The 17,751-nt window shown below is 40.8% G+C and overlaps 1 protein-coding gene across 3 annotated transcripts in view; it reads left to right on the plus strand.

Annotated features, from left to right (window-relative positions):
• Nucleotides 1-17,751, plus strand: part of PRKG1 (protein kinase cGMP-dependent 1) — a 391,794-nt gene that overhangs the window by 300,102 nt on the left and 73,941 nt on the right. For all 3 annotated transcript variants that reach the window (XM_048946671.1, XM_048946672.1, XM_048946674.1), the window contains one exon: nt 17,591-17,656. In XM_048946671.1, the coding sequence (XP_048802628.1) occupies nt 17,591-17,656 (66 nt within the window). The remainder of the gene's footprint in view (nt 1-17,590; nt 17,657-17,751) is intronic.

A 17,751-nucleotide genomic window follows, 5' to 3' on the forward strand; every position in this document is an offset into this window, starting at 1 on the left:
AAACGAGCAGCCCAGCTGATAGGAAGCACATAATTAATGAGCACACAATTCAGAATAAAGGAGGCTAGTTTGATGCTAGGCTTTGGTAAGATCTGTTTGCATTGCAGATTTCTTCTAATCGCTGCCCTGATTCTTTGGAAATCTTCCTTTCTGACTTAATCTTTTAGTAATAGGGAATGGGAGAAGTAGTTTTCACATTGCTTTTCCAGTTTTCATTTGAGAATGTAACGGCTCATCTGTGCCTTTCATCTTTGTGTCATAGACACAAAAAGTGGTGCAGGACTTCAGTTTCTTTCCTGTGTCCATGGGTCTTACCTCTGTGAGCAGCAGGTCTGTCCTGCAGGGTCTAAATAAGCTGTAAAGAAACAGGCGTGTAGCAGATCCCTCTAATTTCATTCAAAGACAATATTTCACTAGACTTCCCTGACTGATATAGCTTAGGATAAACTAAACAGAACCCCCAAGTTCTTAATCTGATTGTTCAGTTCTGTACAGGTTTATCAGAAGACCATCTGTTTTTATTAACTAGGCTTTGATCTCAAATTTTATCCATGCTATTTAGCTGGATGAAATTCTGCTCATTAATATGTTTTGAAAATTAATTGGTTTACTAATAATAGGACTTTGCTCTCACCAAAGTCTTTGATTCTTTAACAAGGTTTAAATATCAATCTATCCCAACATGAGGTAATTATTTGAAAGTGTGATTTTTTATCTATTCCCTGTTTGTATTTATCTCTAGTGACTTATTAAATAATATGCCAAAGACCAGCTCTGGAGTGCTTCACAAAGAAAATGGGTCAGACCCCTTCTCATGGGGCTCTACGCTGAATTCTGTCGCTGCTGTTCTGCAGATTACTTTTCTGCAAGTAACATTTGCAGAATTCTATTCTTTGCTACTTATTATTTCCTTTCCAAAATACTTTCAAAGGAGCATTTTATAACGTTTAAAATGTAAAATGAATTAGAAAGTAATGGTGATGTACATGTGCAGATATATTTGTGACTTACATCGTTCAAAACTTCTTAAAATATGATGCCTTCCCTGTTCAACCATAATGCCACTTCTCTTGAGGAAGTCTACACAGATGGGTGATTTCCTCTTTGTACATGCAGGTTTCTTTGTCTGTTGGCTTTGTCCAGCCTTGTGCTGACAGATCAAGATCATAAGTAACTTGTGCAAAGAGGGTGTGCACAGCTCCAGCTGGTAGCATTCTGACTTGCCCCATTTTTAATCGATCTTGAATGGAATAATTAGAATTTAATATGCCTTAAAAACACTGCCCACTTGCTGTTTGGAATAGGGATGTAATGTGTGTGGTAGGACACTAGTGTCCTTAAAAGACAGCTTTTCTTTCAAAGAAAACATCAGTCATTTCATACTTCTGAGTTGTTTTATGTGAGGGCCGTCTTAGTTACTTGCTAGTCACTGATCCATTGTGATTTACAGGCATAATTGGTTTATAATTTGTTTAAGACATTAACAGATGGGGCAAATAAGTAGATATCAGCTACTTAGCAATCGGAATCCTTCTACAGAAGGATGTGGGAGATGTGGGAGAAGCTTGAAGAGGTTGTGTTTCCTCCACAGCGGCTCTATGCAGGGTCAAATGAGCAGAGAAAAGATACAATGGAGTTGAATAAAACCAATGAAGATTCAACAGAGTATAAAAAGAAGCCCAAGGTCTTTGTTCTTGTGATGAGAATTACATAATGAAGCAAGAGGAAACAACAATGCTTCCAGTAAAGAAAAGGCTGGGGTAATGCTGGTAGTAACAGATGCAAAAAACCAGCAGTTGTACAAATCTCCTTTGTAACACACTTGCAAATTAGCATTTCTAGGAGGAAAAGTAGAAGGTTGTAAATGAGCAAGGTTTTGTTCCTTAGGCACTCAAGGCAGCAAGCTATACATATTAATAGATATGAATCTAACAAATCCTTGTTAGCTTCTTTTTGTAGAAATTACACTGGAATCAGTTGTTCTAACTTAGGTCCTTGTCATATAAGCTGGTACAACAAAGGTCTTCGCTTTGGATTTGGTCAATATGGGGAGTTGTAATCGTCCTATGCAGGTCCAGTGCTGAAAGTAAATGTAGGACAGTTGCAAATCCCTGCAAGTAGTACAGACTCATGCAGTTTTGATGCAAGAAGTCTCCTGAAAACTCAAACAGTTGCTAAAAATCCTGGAGACGTGAATAGGAAAAGAGAAAGTTAAGGGGGGAAATGAGCCAACCATCACGAAAGACCTGATACAGAAACTGCATCACTGCAACTTCATCCAAAAAGCTAAGATGGAGCTGGAATCGACGCTGTGCTGTGTTCCTTCGTGTGCTCTTCAGACAGGGTTGTGAGTCTGCTGCTGTGATGTGCTTGGACTTTCAGCAGAAGGCTGAATGAACGCTGCTATCAGCGCTGGCACGGAGTGCGGTGCGCTCAGCGAGTCGAGCCGTGACGAGATTGGAGCAATTGCAGTGTTTTAAGCTCAGTGATGTTCCATGCATGGCACAGGATAAAGGAGATATTTATCTCTTTTTCCTCTTTGCTCTTAAAAGACTGTACAATGAGAATGATTTCAGCTGCGCATCCGTAGTGTATTTCCTAAATGCGTTCTCACAGCTGTTTTGTCTTTATTGGATTTCCCTCACCAACTAGATGGATTCCCCAAGGGACAGCAGGAAACAGGCGTTGAGCAAGTTACTCTGCTAAAAAGGCAGAGCAGAGCCTGCCTAATAGCCTACAACTACTCCACTTTCAAGTGTCCTCCGCACCCTGATGTTGCCAGTAATCCCTTTGTTTCCCTAAAGCAACAAGACAAGCTGATTAAAATTAATAAAGAGAGGGCTTTTTCAAAGTAGCTCATACAGGCTGCATGCTCCTGTGCTCTAGTAATTGCTGTTTTGCTCTTTCAAGTTTTAACACCTGGGTGAACAGCTGATGTGAGGATAGTTGGTAGCACTTCTTGCAGGTTTGTAGGCGTGCTTCCCAGGTTCATCTGATGTGTTCCCTGGTGCTACCTGCCTTCAGAAAAATGATGCTTTGGCTTCTGCAATGTGGCTGACATATCTAATTCACCAACCCAGATGTAGTGATTAGAACAGCCAAAGGAAACTTTGTTCATCTGGCTTTGGTTAGCTGTTGTTTGTAACTCTTGGTAAGTGCTGTTTGCAGCAAACAATGTGGTATACTTTCCTGCATCTTTTGCAGGATGCTGCTAGTATTTGTCTTTCTTATGCACTTGGTGAACACATGGATGTAAAATCAAACAAAAAGGGATTCAGATGTGGTTTTCTTTTGGACAGGTAGCACTGGTACAGGGTAGAAGCTTAAACAAAACCTTAATGTTTGCTTTGTTTGAGTTTTGTTTTTGTCTTTCGGAAAACAGGGAATGATCATGATTTAGTCAGGAAAGGTGATGAGAGGGATGTTAGAACCTATTTTCTTACTGTTACTTACCTTCGGTGTTTCTCTGTGTCACTTGGAATTCCTCATGGATTGGTTTTCTGTGCTGTGTGTGTATTTCTGCTCTGTGATTCCATGAAGTATAGAGCTCAGCTTGTAATACACCATTCAGATTATGGCCTTAAGGTTTGAAATAACCCCAGCCCCCTCTTCCAACACTTTGTCACATGCAAACACATGTACAAAACCAGATTGAATAAAAGCCATGAAACAGATATTTCAATCTTAGCTTCTTGGTTGTATGCACTATTTGGTATGATGTTGTTTTATGGATACTGCTCAAAAAAGAAAAAAGAACTGAGATAGATTTTTTTATTTAATGTCTTAGATTAACACTTAATAAGCTTTTTGGTTCTAGGGAGATCTTCATTTTGCCTCAATAAACCTAATAGATAACCTTAGTGGAAATATTCCTGTGAAAGTTTAGCACGCTGGGAAGGCAATAATTTTATTTAGTCGTTTAGGTGGTTTTTTTTTAATCTATTTTGCTGTGTGATGAAGACATCAGAATTTCACATCTTCAGAAAAGCAATTGAGCAGAAATTAACTCTGATATCTTGAGAACACCCAGCAGTGTTAGTACTGCCAAGCAAAGTCTACCTTGTATATTAATATATTGGTGAATATTAACATAGCAGGAAGAACATGTGTAACGAGATGTCATTCTGGGTGTCCAAATCACTTCTGCAGGTCCTCAGTGAGTCTCAGTGAACTATTGTATTTGAAAGCAGTCTGTATAATTTGGCTGTAGACCTTAGTTCTATAACTGAGCTTCCTGGGCTTGCCACTGCTGCCAGGTGAAGTGAAAATTGCAGGCAGATTCAAAAGCCCACCAGATATCTGTCATTTGGTGCAGGGTTTATGCCTTGCTGTTATGGAAGATGAAATAGGCTTCAATATAGTAGAAGAGTACAAAGTAATCCTTGTCAGAGTAATTTTGTGAAGTTTTATGAGTTCGGAGAAATGATACCCATAAATTACAAGTGTAGCCTACTTAAAATTCTGCTCCTCTCAGCAGCGATTTGTTGGCATTTGAGCTAAATAATGATTATAGGGAAGAAAGCCTGGGTAATCTTTCTGTTACTTAATACATAACAAAAACTCTCCTTTTTCTTGTTCTGGAGCTGCTATTACCAAAACAGTAGGATTTTAACAAGTCAGTATGACAACAAACCATAAGCAAACCTCCAGCAGTTTGTATTGGGTAACTAAAGTTTTGTTTTTAATAGGTTTGCTGTCCAAATTCAGATCTTGTCTGAACTTTGTCCCTTTCCAGATCTGAAAAGGTGAAATTTTCTTCATATATACGGAGGTGGGTTAGTGTTAAATGAATTAAGAAATGGTTGAAATCCAACTTACTTTGATGTTCTTGATCACTTTATTTAAGCTTAGGTAATATTTCTTCTTCATCCTACTGCATTTTTAAGCCTTTGCATCTGTAATCAAATTTACATGAGAGGTTGCCCATGTTAACACTGGAGATGTTGTAATGCTGCTCCAGAGAGGTACTTCACCCAGCAGAGGAATGTCTCAATGCAACAAGCTTGCTTGCATCCATGCACAAGTCATTCAGGCCTTCAAGTACTGGGATGAGTGGTTTCATTTCACATCCTTCCATCCTTCCAAGTTTGGGTTTGAATTACAAATACTGCACATACTGACGCACATTTGCCCTACCAAAAGAGGAAAGTCCTCATTTGATTTAAAGCCATATAGCACCCTAGCATTGGTGAATGGGACTGCAGCATATGGAGGATTTTGCTCTAAGTGATGGCAGTCCAATAAATTGTCTATAAACCAAATGGCTGAGGAGCTGTGGTCCTGCAATGCAATACCTTTGCATGCTGAATGTGTGAAGGAGGGGGAGCCTCAGTTTGCATCTGCTCATTCTTACAGATGGAAGTAGTTCAACTATTTCCCATGTTAATTGACCTAGTATTCAAACATGATATTAGGATTCATCACAGTTTACTTTTAAGTACTTGATCTAAATTATGAAAAAGAAAAAAAAAGGGGGGGGAGAATGTAAGTTTGTTGAAGAACTGTAATAGTTAAACTGTCTGTAAGGCAATAGGTAATTGCCTAGGGTTTTATTGTGTTCCCTGCCACTGTCTGCTGGATCTTCCATTTTGATATTCAGGTGTTCATCAGTGCATGTCGTACCAAACTGGCCCTTGAAGCAATAAAATCTATCTTACCAGGCTGGTCTGTGTTCATCCAGGACAAGAGCAGCTCCGCAGTTTGCCCAGCACCGTGCTGAAGGAGCTGCTATAACAACATGCTGTCAAGGCACAAGGCCATCCCTGCAGTAACATACCTAAGCTGTCACATTTCTTCTGTGCAGCTTGTCAGGCTTCCTTTGACTGTTCTGGTGAAAAATATCAGAAGCAAGGCACAGCAGGGCACAGCCTCTGTGTCAGGATACGGAGGGAAGGAGCTCTGGCTGCCGCCACTTTCCCGGTGCATTAAGGCAACAGCAAGATTCATCACCAAGGCAGCGACTAGGACCGAAGGCCAGGGATGAGAATCCATCACTTTCCTCTTGGGAATATGATAGGTGACAACCCTAATTGCTCTCTTAACACTTTTATCATACTCCCAGCAACATAATTTCCTGTAGGTCAAACAAGTGGCACCCCCACTGGGGCCAGAAACTAATTCGTTTCTCTTCATGTCAGCTCAGTTCCATGGCAGGATGCTCACAGTGACAGAGGAGAGCTGCTCACAGCCACTATTTATAACTCTTTTAGAAGTGTTGGTTGTAAAACTTAATTTACTGCAATGTTAAAAAAAACAGTCATTTTTATCAGCATATTACACTCACTCCTAGCAGTTATAATATTCTCAGATAACAAATATGAGGGATATTCCTTATAAGAATGTGTTTATCAGAGTTCGTTCTGATATTATTTTTAAAGCTGGTCTATAGAGCAGGCTCGTGGAGAGTCAAAAGCATCTCAGATGCTTGCTTTGTGACTTCTTGTTCTTATTGGGATTTCCTAGGGAAATATTACTGAAAATGAGGCTGTGTAAGACTGTGGTAGGGATATATCACATCCCACGTGCACAGCATTGCTTAGGAGCAATAATCTTCTTTGGTTGAAGATCAGTTGTTTTCAAGATGAGGCTTTATTTTCAAAGTGTTACAAGAGCTCTCTGCTACTGGGAATTTTGTCTAATTCCCAATTAATTTTGTCTTTGAAGACTGTAACCCAGATGTTTGGTGCAATACTTACACCAGTCTTCTCAAAATACTCTGTTTTGTTTTTATCTCAGGAGCGTAGAATAGCTCCGATCTGCTGCTCATAAGGAGCAATGCACAGCCAGCTTCTGTTTTCTTCATGAAAGATCTTATGACTGAGGTACAACTAGGCTGAATAGCTATGAGGTTGTTTTTATCAGTTGGAATTTTGCTTTTTGTTTGCTTTTTTTGCTATTTTTTTCTTTTTTTTTAAACTAAATTAGGAGTATGCTGTAGACATGAGATGGTTGTCACAGCTGGCCAGGATGTGACTGTAGGCCAAGAGGAGAGTGATGGGACATTATTACAACTAAAATTAATGAGAACTTCATTCAAAAACAAAGAGAGCTTAAGTTTAGAGGGCCTCATGACTGCCAGCCTCAAGTTCAGATTGTTCCAGTTTCTGAAGCCACACATGTGATTCTCATAGGAGCTCTCATAACTGGGAAAAACACAGGAACTACATTTAAAGCTCCAGCAGAAGCTGGGGTGATTGAGGCAGCTACAAGCTGAGAAATGGCAATGTTATACATTATTTTAATGATGCTTTCCTTCAAAAGTTGCAATGGCTTGAAGAAAGACAGGTGTCTGCACAGAACCATTTTTTAAGATAAGATAATGTGGATTGTTTGTCTTGAGTGGGGTATTATGCAGCAACAAAGACAGATGCAGAAATTAAACAGCATGAGATGGAGATTAGCGTATGAACCGGGTAGTATGAAAAGTTCTTGCTGTGCTGGAATAGAATCTGATGGATATCGTTAAGCAGAGGACTTAAAACTTATTCTGTTTAATTAAGATAATTTGTACCGTTGTACAAAACCCTGATGAGAGCTAATCTGTAGTATTCCAAACCACAAAGGACTCTTCTGTTCACGGAAAGTGAGCTCACACTGGACTAGGTCTGAAGAAAGGCTAGAGATTAAGAGAACTTAAAGCAAAATAGCAGGAAACCTAGATTGATTTATCTGGAAGTATCTTCAGTGGCTACTCTGGTGAAGCTAATTTTGCTTATAATATGTAAGTTTTTTAAAGGCTCTATAAGGGATATCTGAAATGGCAAATAAATTTTTCTATCCATTAAAATAATTCTTTCTGTGAGATTTGGGAAATTCGTCCTGGATCCAGATGTCCTAGAAAATTGAGAGAGGCTCCTTTTCCCATCCTGCTCCAGAATTCACATTACATCAGCTCTGGTGGGCATCTCTGTTCAGCCCCAACTCTATAGACTCTATTGAATCTGAGATTGAAGTCCGACTCAGTGTACTAATGCAGTCAATAAAAATACATATCTGCAGTGCTGTGTCCAGGCCTGGGGCCCTCAGTACAGGAAGGATGTGGAGCTCTTGGAGGAGGGCACTAAGATGATCAGAGGGCTGGAGCACCTCTCCTATGAGGAAAGGTTGAGGGAACTGTGCTTGTTTAGTTTGGAGAAGAGAAGGCTCCGTGGAAACCTCATTGTGACTTTTCCATATTTGAATGGAGCGTATAAACAGGAGGAGCAATGGATGTTTACGAGGTTGGATAGTGATAGGACGAGGGGGAATGGTTTTAAACTGAGACAGGGGAGTTTTAGGTTGGATATTAGGAGGAAGTTTTTCACACAGGGGATGGTGAGGCACTGGAACAGGTTGCCCAAGGAGGTTGTGGATGCCCCATCCCTGCAGGCATTCAAAGCCAGGCTGGATGTGGCTCTGGGCAGCCTGGTCTGCTGGCTGGTGACCCTGCACATAGCAGGGAGTTGGAACTGGATGGTCATTGTGGTCCTTTTCAATTCAGGCCATTCTATGATTCTATGATTCTATGATATACCTGCTTTTCTTGACGGTAAAGAACTGTTGCGTTATAGGTAACATGCAGGAACACAGGTATGAATACGCATAGGGAAAAAACAACAGCAAAACTGAGAGTATCTCCTGAATACGAAGGCAGCCACACCTGAACTGACATCAGATGCAAGAAAGGCAAGCCCACGCTTTTTTATGTGCGTTAGTGAGCGCTTAGATGTCATGTTCTCTGCTTTTATAGGATGTGAGCATGGATTTGCTTTGACAAGTGAAGGTGATCATTACCAGCTACAAAGCACCACATGTATTTCTAGTGCCATTCAGCTTTTAGATGTGGCTAATAATTTCCTATTGGAATAGATGTAGGAAAATAAATACATCCACCTCCAGAGTAATTAGCATTAACTACATAAATGTAAAGTGTCATGCAAATGAAGGTGGGTGCTGCACAGCTGCTTCACCAGTAGAAGAGGAATGAAATACTCCACAAGCTAAATTCTGCAGTGGTTTTTAATTTGTGTAGCAGTTGTGGTTATAAATCAGATGGGACTGCCTGGAGTATCAGCAGCTTAGGGGCTATGTTTGTTTTAAGTTGTGGTTTATTTTTTGTTGTTGTTACTGAAAGAAAACTGTAAAAACAGATTTCCCATTGCTCCTGCATGTTGAGTGGAGGCAGAGCATGAAATCTTGTTGGGCTTGTTCAAAGTTTTGGGTTTCTTTTCAGGCTGCAACAAATCAATTTTTTTTCAGAGTTTTTTTACTTTTATTTTCTAGAATTGAAATATGGTGCTCTTCAGGCATTAAGTAAGGAGGTTTGGGTTTTTGTTTTCTGTTTGCTTGGGTTTTTTGTGTGTGTTTTTTTCTTTTTTTAGTAAGTCTGTTAGTGGTAATGCAGCATGTTCAGGCTTTTGTTAGCAGTGCTTTACAAAGTGTACCATCTCTTTTTGTTACCTCTAAGTTTGTCCATTAAAGGCAGTTAATGCTTTCTAAAAAGGTAAAAAGAAAATAGGTTTGTGATTACATCTTTCAAGAGCAAAACATATCATTTTCTTTTTGCTTTGGTTGCTGCACATTTTAAGCAGTTGCACTGCAGTATTTGGTCTTAGAAGTGCTGTCTTCCCATAGCTTGCAGTTTGTCAGTGGTCATTCCTAAAGCGGGGAAATTACAAGGGAGCATCCAAAAGAAATTAGGATTTCTAGTCACAGCTTCACAACTTTGGCAGCCCAGACAGGAATAAAGGCTTGGCCATAGACAGACTAACACAAACAATTCAGGATGTGGTTATGCCATCACCTTATGTGAGTGTGTGACTCTTAGAGCCAAAGGGGCTGGCCCTTCCCTTCTGACCATGTGCTCCCACCTCATCCCCGAGCTCAGCACCAGTGAGTGCTGGCTTTGGGGCAAGTTGCACTGATGTAGCAGAAGACTGAACCTGTAGAACCTGTTTGATTTATCTCAGACCAATTTCAGGTGGTCACAGAGCTGCACTCTTGAGCAAACTATAAAATCTGCTCTACCACTCTGTGGACAGAAGGGAGAAAATAAGGTGAGGAAATGAACAGCTTCATTTCACGTCTTTACTGATGATAAACTTCACCCATAATTTTTCCTTCTATGGCTTCACCACTGTAAAATAACACAGAATGATAAATTCAGCACTCAGAGTGAAATATGGTCCTACCAGCACATCAGTGCTGCAGACCAGGACGTAGCAGAAAGATGTTCAGTTTGGCTTTATGGGCTTAAACGTGGCCAATGAAGGAGCTGAGTGTTGAGCAAGGCACAGACTAATGGAGCTTTTGCAAATCTTCTGCACCTGCCAAAATTTGGGTCAAGGCTCTCCGTGCAACAGCACTGAGCAGTGCTCAGAGGAAAACCCAGGCTGCATGGAAGCTGTCTTGTAGTCTTCGAAGAGCTAATCACATCAGTGGGAAGCTTGGAGAAGTTTTTGGAGGATGCTGATTTCTCACAGGAGCCCTGATAGCCAGTCTGGAAACTGTCTGTGAAACATTGCTTAATGAGATGCGAAAAGGCCTCTGAAGGGAAAGCAGCAGCGAGTGTCTGCTAGCTCCCTTCCTGCTCGCTGTATCCAATGCAGTTGCATCAGCAGGTGCCAACGTGGACCTCTGTGTTGTTAACTGTTAGTATGCAGGGTATTAACTGGTTGTTCCATTTCAAGGTGGAGGCTTTGGGCGCTTCCTGCCCACGGTGCTTCTGTTCTCATTATTGGTGTGACGCTTCATGCGGTGTCTATGCATGAATTTGACAGCAGTGAGAACTGTTGGGTACCGTGGGAGAAAGTCAAAGGATCTGTGGGGAAACAGTGGGATACAGTGAATTTGGCCTGTGGAAGTGAAGAAAGGATGGATGGACCTACAGTAGCACGGAGATGAAGGTAATATATGCATAGTCAGCAGGTTGGAGGTAGTAAGGTCCAGTGGTAGAGGCAGATCAGTGGCCATGGGAAGATCACGATGCCTCTGCCCTGCCTTAGGAGGAGTTGAAGTAACCTGAAATATGGGGGAATGGGAACATGGTACCAAAACCAAGGGCTGGTAGCATCATCTAAGGGCAAACACTAGCAAAAAAAATAATCTCCTGTGGCTTCTCATCTTCATCCCACTGCTGATACCCATAAAGGAGAAGGCTCCCTTCTTCCCAGAGCTTAGGAATTTAACAAAAGCGTCATTTAAATTGTAATTCTTTTCAAGAAAAAAAGATAATAAAGTGAATTCACTGTAAATCCTTACAAAAAATGTTCTCAATTGAAAGGGCCTCTTTTTTTGCTGCAGATAGGCCAGATATCCTTGCTCTGAGACATGGCTTCAATAAACAAATCCATTGCTTATCGCTTCAGCATCACTAGGAGTATTTGTCCCAGTACTCTGAATGCGCAAAGCTGAGGAAGAAAAGGAAAAGAACAGTTCAAAGAAGTGGAAAAAGAAAAAGAAAAAAACGCAGCTGTTTAGGGACCTGTAAGAAGTGATTAGCACATAGAAGGCAGGTTGCTGGCCCTCTGTCCAAGTGGCCTGGTTCAGGTTAACAGGATCCCTGCCCCTGCAGCAATCCCATGTGTGCGACCTTAGCAGCATGCCAGCCTGGTAAGTACATTAGGCCAAATTGATGCAGCGTCATTAATTCCTGACGAGAAGCCAGATGCCAGCGTTGTTACTGTTGAGGCTGATCGCTGGCTATATAATCCAATGCTCCTCATTTATAGGCTCCTTGTTCATTGGCTTACCCACTTAGAGAATGTGCTTACAAACATTATCATATGCCTTGACTGCTCCTGAGATTTGATTGTGATCGTGAGAAGCCCTTCCATATTTTAAAATGGCATTACGTAAGCAGAGTTGATCTAGTTAATGTGTAATAGATACAACTCATTTAACTCTCAGATCACATGTTGATTTGATTTTAATGTGGTTGTTTCCAGCACTTAATGACAAAATAGTAACTTACTGTGCTGGGAAAGTGAATGTTGGTTAAATTAGTCGTGGTGGAAGTCACAGATTATTTCCTGAGTAGTTAGCAGTTATCAATTTTGGATTAAATGTGGTGAGAATATAGTGAAAGTGATAACTCATTGTTAATGCCATGACCCATGTTGATCATAACTCTTGTATTGCTGCAGTGAAGATTACCTTGCAGAGAGGAGCTGGCAACAGAACCTGATTATGTCTCTCAGCAAGATCCCATGCTGACTGCCAAAGTAGCAGGTACTGCCAGCTTTATGCCAGCTTCTTAGTAATCAAGTGGCAGCAAGAACCTTTTCCTCTGCTTTCAGGTCACAAGGCACACATACCTTTCTCTTCTCAGAATAGTTTTCAACTGACAAAATCCCCTCTTGGTTTGCTGAATTGCCAGCAGCTTTAAATAGTGTATATAAATATGAAAGTGGCAGGCAGAGGCCTAGTTCAAACCAGTTCAAAATGCTGCTGAAGTTCCCCATATTGGTAACACTTCTAGCCCTCTGCGTTTCCTTAGTTTGTTTTCTAAGTGGCAGAAGTAGATTCCTGGGGGCTGGAGAAGCTCAGCAAGAGGAGATCCCCATTAGCTTTCAGACCCCTGGCATCACACAGCTCACTTACGGGCTGGGGTTGGGGACTGCGGGGTATTACTGAGCTTCCCAGGAACTAGCTTGAATTAATTGCAACTGCTGAACCATGTTGTGCAAATTGTATTGCAGAGGATGCAGGATGTAATTGCAGTTTAAGGTGGGTGATGATAACAAAAAGATACCTATGAGCTTTGCTATGCAAGGTAATCAGGCTGTAAAGGAAGGTGTTTTGCATGAACACTGCCTGTCACAATGCCTCTACTATAATTAGTACTATTTTTAGCTATATTTATCTGCATTATTGCTCTTGATATGGGCAAAGGTGTCTTGATAATGTAACACTCATTAATTCAGCAGCTTTGCTATGTCAGATTACAGTGCCTGTAATAGCAGATGTGTTTTCTATAATTTCTTCTGCCTGTAGAAATGTTCATAAATCAAATTAATTTTTCTCATTTTTATGTGGCACTTAGATATAGAGTAGTGAAATGGCTTGTTCAGGGCTGTGGTGGGAAATTTTTGCCAGGGCTCAACTTTTCTATATAGGCCACTGGGTTTATAGCCTGCCAAGGGGCTCTTGGCTGTAATAATATAACATTTTGTTGTTGTTGTTTCTTTTTTCTTCCTCTAAAAATGCCAGTGACAACCCGTTCTTCTTTGACACAATGACTAAAGGACCAAACACTAAGGGGAGGTGGCTCAGCACGTGGCCCTTGGTGGTGGCCTTGCCAAAACCACTGCCAAATCAGAAAGGGCTCTGGTAGAAAGCTCATGTCCTATGAGACTTCTGGAAATGAGACTTCAGATTTTTTAAATTAGCTAGAAATTGATCTTAAAGAGGGTTTTTGAAGAAAAGATTGGAAGAAAAAATGAGACCTTTCCTGGTCTAATTTTGCTGCAAGGAAGCTGCTTGCAGATCCCCAGTTTGCTGATATTCGAATTCCTTGGTGCATTTTCCCACTTCCCAGCGCTGCGCACTTGATCTCGTTACAGCATTTTTAATAAGCTTGATTTAAGGTTTTTAGGACAAGACATGATTGGAGTGAGAGGAAAAAAGTGTTATGGGAAAAATTGGTTAACAACTTGAATTTCAGAGTAAGCAGCTCATAAACCAGCATCTCTATCTCCTCTTACTACTTTGTTGGGTATTTTCTGATTGCATCCTCACTTTCACATTGGAGGTAAAAACTACCTTCACTGGGTATTCTAAGAACTACCCAAATTTGGTGATCTTCTGAGAAGGAAGTCCTAGCTCTGTCCTTTAAGGAGAGGGTTTTGCCTGTCTACAGACTTCAACACATCTCTTCTGTATTTTAACTTGCCATCAGTTTTGCCAGGCAAAATGCTACCCAGGGGAAAGCAAAAGAGGCTCAGCTCCAAATTTGACATTTCCTGAGTCTGTATGCTCACACCTCCTAAAAAAGCCTCAAAAAAGGACTCAGCTCGCACCTTTCGGTCCTTGTTCTGGAAATATTAATAGTGATTCCATTGGTTGGAGGAATAAGTTTCAAGCCAATATGATAACATTTGCTGAATGGAATCATCTAAACTGTGGTTTCTGTTCATATGAAGGATTGTGTTGATGTTATCAAGGGGCAGTGTGTGGCAGGATGTGAGGGCTGGAACAGGGCTCGGATTCAGAAAGCCAAAAGATGGCAACCATCTCCAAGATCTTAAAATCTAAGTTACATTTTTACAGTCAAAGTAGATAGAATTACAACAGGGGCTGCCATGGGACCTTCTCTCAGATCCAGGCTGCCTGTGTTCTCCTGTTTTCCAACACAGCTATATAAATACGGTGTATCACTAGGTTTGTATCAGAAGCCTTTCCTGGGAACTGTCAACAAAACCACAGCTCTTAAATTAACCTGCTGAAAGCTTATCAGGGTGAAAATGGTTGAAATTTCCTGAGATCTTTGCAGCAACAAATTGTAGCTAGGAAATATTTATGTGTGTTTTCTGCTAAATAATGCACTGTTACAATTTCATAAGGCTGGAGGGAGAATGCCAGTGATCTTCGGGAATGAAGATACCAAATTGTTATGTAACTAGATAGTGCCACTGCGAACAGCCACGAGACATGCTGCGTTGCAAGAGGTGCTCCATTACCCTGATTCTCCCATGGGGTTAACATGTGGCAGTTGAAGCAGCGTGGTGACTGGTATCCTACTGTGCCCGCTCCAAATTCCACTGCTTGCATTTCCCCCCAAGCAGCAGTGACCTTTCACCAAGTAAAGAGGTTTGAGGCTGGAGGGGCTGTGAAATACCGGAGCGCGCCTGGAGGAAAAAACAGGAGAACTAGCTGGAAGCCAGCAGGCATTTCCTGGGAGGAGATGGTGAAGGCAAGCATCAGCCATGGGTTATTCGGACAGTGAGAGCGACTGCTCTGACAAAGAGCTCTATTTCTCTGGGAGCAGTGATGAGTACTCGTGTGATGAAGCCGAGAAAGTATCCGAGTCAGTGCTCGCAAGCAGAGCTTTCCAATGCTTGCTTGTTGCGTATAATGCCGTGTAATTCACATAACTATTTATTGCACTTAATGCCCTGTGCCACAGCTTTTGTAACATGACCTTTAAAATGTGTACTGACCATTTGTTTTGCTGCAAGGTAGTTGAGGTTAATGTGTAGGTGAGTTGCATGTCTCTGGATGTATTTGCAATCTTTAAAGGTACAGCAAGATCAGGCAGTGTTTAAAACTCATTCTTGTATTTCACAGCTGGTGTGTGTAAAAGATTTATATGTAGAGCTGAAAATGCATTGGCCTTTTTCTTCTGGTTTATCCTCCTGTTTCTGGAAACATGGTTAGATTTGTAATTCTGCATGGTGGGAAAACCCCCATAATAGCAAGAGCTTACCAAGTTTATATAACCACTTAAAATCAATTTAGAGTGGGGGAACAAGGCTGCTCAGCAACACAGGAGATCCTGAGACCTGTTACTTTTGTGACCCATCTCCACCTTGTGACAACGATTTTCCCTGGAGCAGGTGATAGGAAGGCATTGGCACTGTGGTGGTGGAATGCAGCCATGCTACCAGTGGTGACAGACCACCAAAACTCAATGTTGGCTGTCAGTCCTTTCGCTGAGCTGACCTTGCTGCCAATGGCACCTCTGCCTTCCTCCCTGCTCCCACAGAAGGAGCAAAATGCCATTTTCTGCAGGAAGAACGTCCCTGTTGGAGGCACAGGGAGGTTTTGTAGCACAGAGGGAGGACCTCAGAGCATCCCTTTTGGATTAATGCTTTCTCCCCCCATTTGCAATTTCATTATTCCCCTTGAAAAGTGCTGGAATGGGGGGTTTTAGGGCTGTTGGGTGTGCAAACCATGTCCCAGCAGCTCACCCTTAAGCTTGCAGTGCTTCAGGGTATTCAGAGGTGCTTATTTCTTGACTTAATATTTTGTGTATGAAGCACTATATAATTCATAAAAAAAAAAGAAAACATTTTTTCCCCTAACTTATCAGTTATTTCTGCTTGTGCAAAACATAAGGAAGCCTTAGAACTGCATGACTTTCTGCATTATAAAAGCCTTTACATCTCTGTTTGTGGAGTAAAGTGTCCTTTGGAGAAGAGCCTTCATTCCACACTAATTTCATGCTGATTAAACACACAGATCAGGTACAATGCAGTGGAAACCATAACAGTTATTTGTGTATTTTAATCTTTAATGTTGAAGTTTATTTAAACGCTTGAACTGAAGCTGTAAACACCTGTGTTTTACTTCTCTGCAATCTGAGAATACGTAACACTAAATGCTTTGTGATAGAAAGGCATCCAGGATAGCAGAACATCTACGTGAAGTTTTAGTGGGAATTAATGCACAACCAAAAGCATTGCATCCTCATTTAATAATGCATTAATATCTGAGCAGAAGTTGGCTACAGCAACTTAGTAGAATATTAAATATTATAATTTCTTATCCTCTATATGTTTACCAAAGTTTTAGAAGTTAATATAAGTATTTTAATAATGCTGTTGGTCTACTTTCTTTAATTTGTTTTAAGTGATAATTTTGTTTATTGGCATGGATAAATTAGCACTAACACATTTACTTTTATTGAAAGTGATCTCAAAGAATGCTTTGGATTGAGCATTAACATTTATTTCAATTTTATTTCTGCTTGCTCTGCTTTAAAGGTAGCTTAAAGATGGTTAAATTGAAGATAGCTTGAAAGCAATGAAAGTAAATGTAATTAACAATTAAAGGGAGAGTACCTGTTCCTGTATGGGTGTACATGCACCACTCTCCTTTTCACCACACTGCTGCTTTAATACTTTCAGTCTTTGAAGAAGAGAACTGCTCTTTCCAATGGCATTTCTAAATCTCATTTTCTACTTCAGTGGAAATAAGCAGTGGTTTTCCAGTCTAAATGAATTAGATGTGTTTAGAAGAGGTGGACCTATTTTGCCTGTAATCCCTTTATATTTAATAGGTGAAAAGATTTTGAGTGGATTTGTGACTCCTGCATTCTGGTTTGCCAGCGCAGAAAATGCAGTGGCATTCAAAACATGATAAATAGATCTGATTAAAATTGATTTGTAGGTTGGGCTGGCCAAGGCCAAATTGTGTGGCAGGAAAAGGGAAAACACTGAATATCTAATAATAAAGATACATTGTGCCTCTGGTGTCCTTCCTAACTGCCTCCTTAACCTTTCAACTGTGAGATATTGCCCTCTGAACCATGGCCTGGGGAGAAAAAATGAAGGGTTTGGGGGAGGAGGACATAGGTAGAAGTTCATCAACACATCTATGCAAATAGCTAATATTTCTATAGCTGTTTCCATATATACAGAAAGATAGAAGACCTTGCCAAACAAAAGGGTGTGGGCCAATATGTTGCTAGATGCCCTATTTACAAGGGGACCCTACTTCTGGTTTTCTGTTCGTGCATGTTTTTTTGCTCTCACATGCTTGACTCCTGTACAGGTGAAGAACATCTTTCCAAGGAAAATGTTGTGAAAACCTCAGTTTTATTCTTGAAGTGTTTAGAATGAAGTACGTCCAGAAGTATAAAGTTTGCTTAAGAAATATATTTTTCTTTCAGGGAGGATGTCAGAACTGCAAATGTCATTGCGGCTGAAGCAGTAACTTGTCTGGTCATAGACAGAGAGTAAGTACATAAACTTCCTGTCTTGTGGTGGGGTGCATCTCCAGTTCACACTTCTTATAGGTTTTAACTGCAGCCTTTGATCATTTTCTGTAAAG

The sequence above is a fragment of the Lagopus muta genome, chromosome 5 (genome assembly GCF_023343835.1).
Source record: "Lagopus muta isolate bLagMut1 chromosome 5, bLagMut1 primary, whole genome shotgun sequence".
In the NCBI taxonomy this organism is placed as follows: Eukaryota; Metazoa; Chordata; class Aves; order Galliformes; family Phasianidae; genus Lagopus; species Lagopus muta.